The 855-nt window shown below is 20.2% G+C and overlaps 1 protein-coding gene across 1 annotated transcript; it reads right to left on the bottom strand.

The window, feature by feature from the left end:
• On the bottom strand, positions 1–855 carry PRSY57_0001200B (bromodomain protein, putative; the record flags this gene model as incomplete). Its single annotated transcript, XM_020114106.1, has 1 exon — positions 1–855. A coding segment is annotated over one exon (855 nt), but the record flags the coding sequence as incomplete, so codon positions are not given.

Below are 855 nucleotides of genomic sequence, written 5' to 3'. Positions count from 1 at the left end.
TTTATATATATCCTTATTTGAGAAAGAAGAAAAGATATTTCATTTACAGAATCATATAAAGTTAAGGTGCTTGAACTGTTTCCATTATATAAATTAAAATGTTTAAAACACTTTTCTAAAACTTGTATTAAATTATTATTTTGTTCTACAGAATTATTACACAAATAAAATGGGACCTTCTTATTTTTTGTAGATTTATTCATTATGTGTATTTTTAAGAATTCGAAATACTTTTCATCAGTTAAGAAGATATTTTTTCTCTGAATTTTTATATATAAATCTAAATCATAACACGATTTTATAAAAAAATAAAAATAATCATCAAAATAGTAATTATAAAAATTCGTATTATTTATACGGAAAAAAGATGTATCTTCCATACTACTATAATCAACATACAAATTTAATAATAACGTCTTTTCGCTTATCTTATTTTGTAAAAAAAACTCCTTTTTTAATTTCTCATCCTTTTTAAATAATAAATGAAAATTATAAAAATTTTTGTTACTTATGTTGAAAAGAATGGAATCGTCACTATTCATAATGTTCTCATCATAATTTTTATTATCATCATAATTTTTATTATAACCATAATTTTTATTATCACCATAATTTTTATTATCATCATAATTTTTATGATCACCATAATTTTTATTATCATCATAATTTTTATGATCACCATAATTTTTATTATCATCATAATTTTTATTATCATCATAATTTTTATAGTCCTTATAAGTATTACCATTAACCTCACTGGTATCCTTCAATATAAATTCGTTTTTTTTCTTCTCATTATTATAATCACTTTTTTTCGCTACATGCCTTTCCATTTGAGCATGAGACATAACCTTA

Source organism: Plasmodium reichenowi, assembly GCF_001601855.1.
Source record: "Plasmodium reichenowi strain SY57 chromosome Unknown, whole genome shotgun sequence".
NCBI lineage: Eukaryota > Apicomplexa > Aconoidasida > Haemosporida > Plasmodiidae > Plasmodium > Plasmodium reichenowi.
This window is presented reverse-complemented; position numbering and strand designations above follow the sequence as displayed.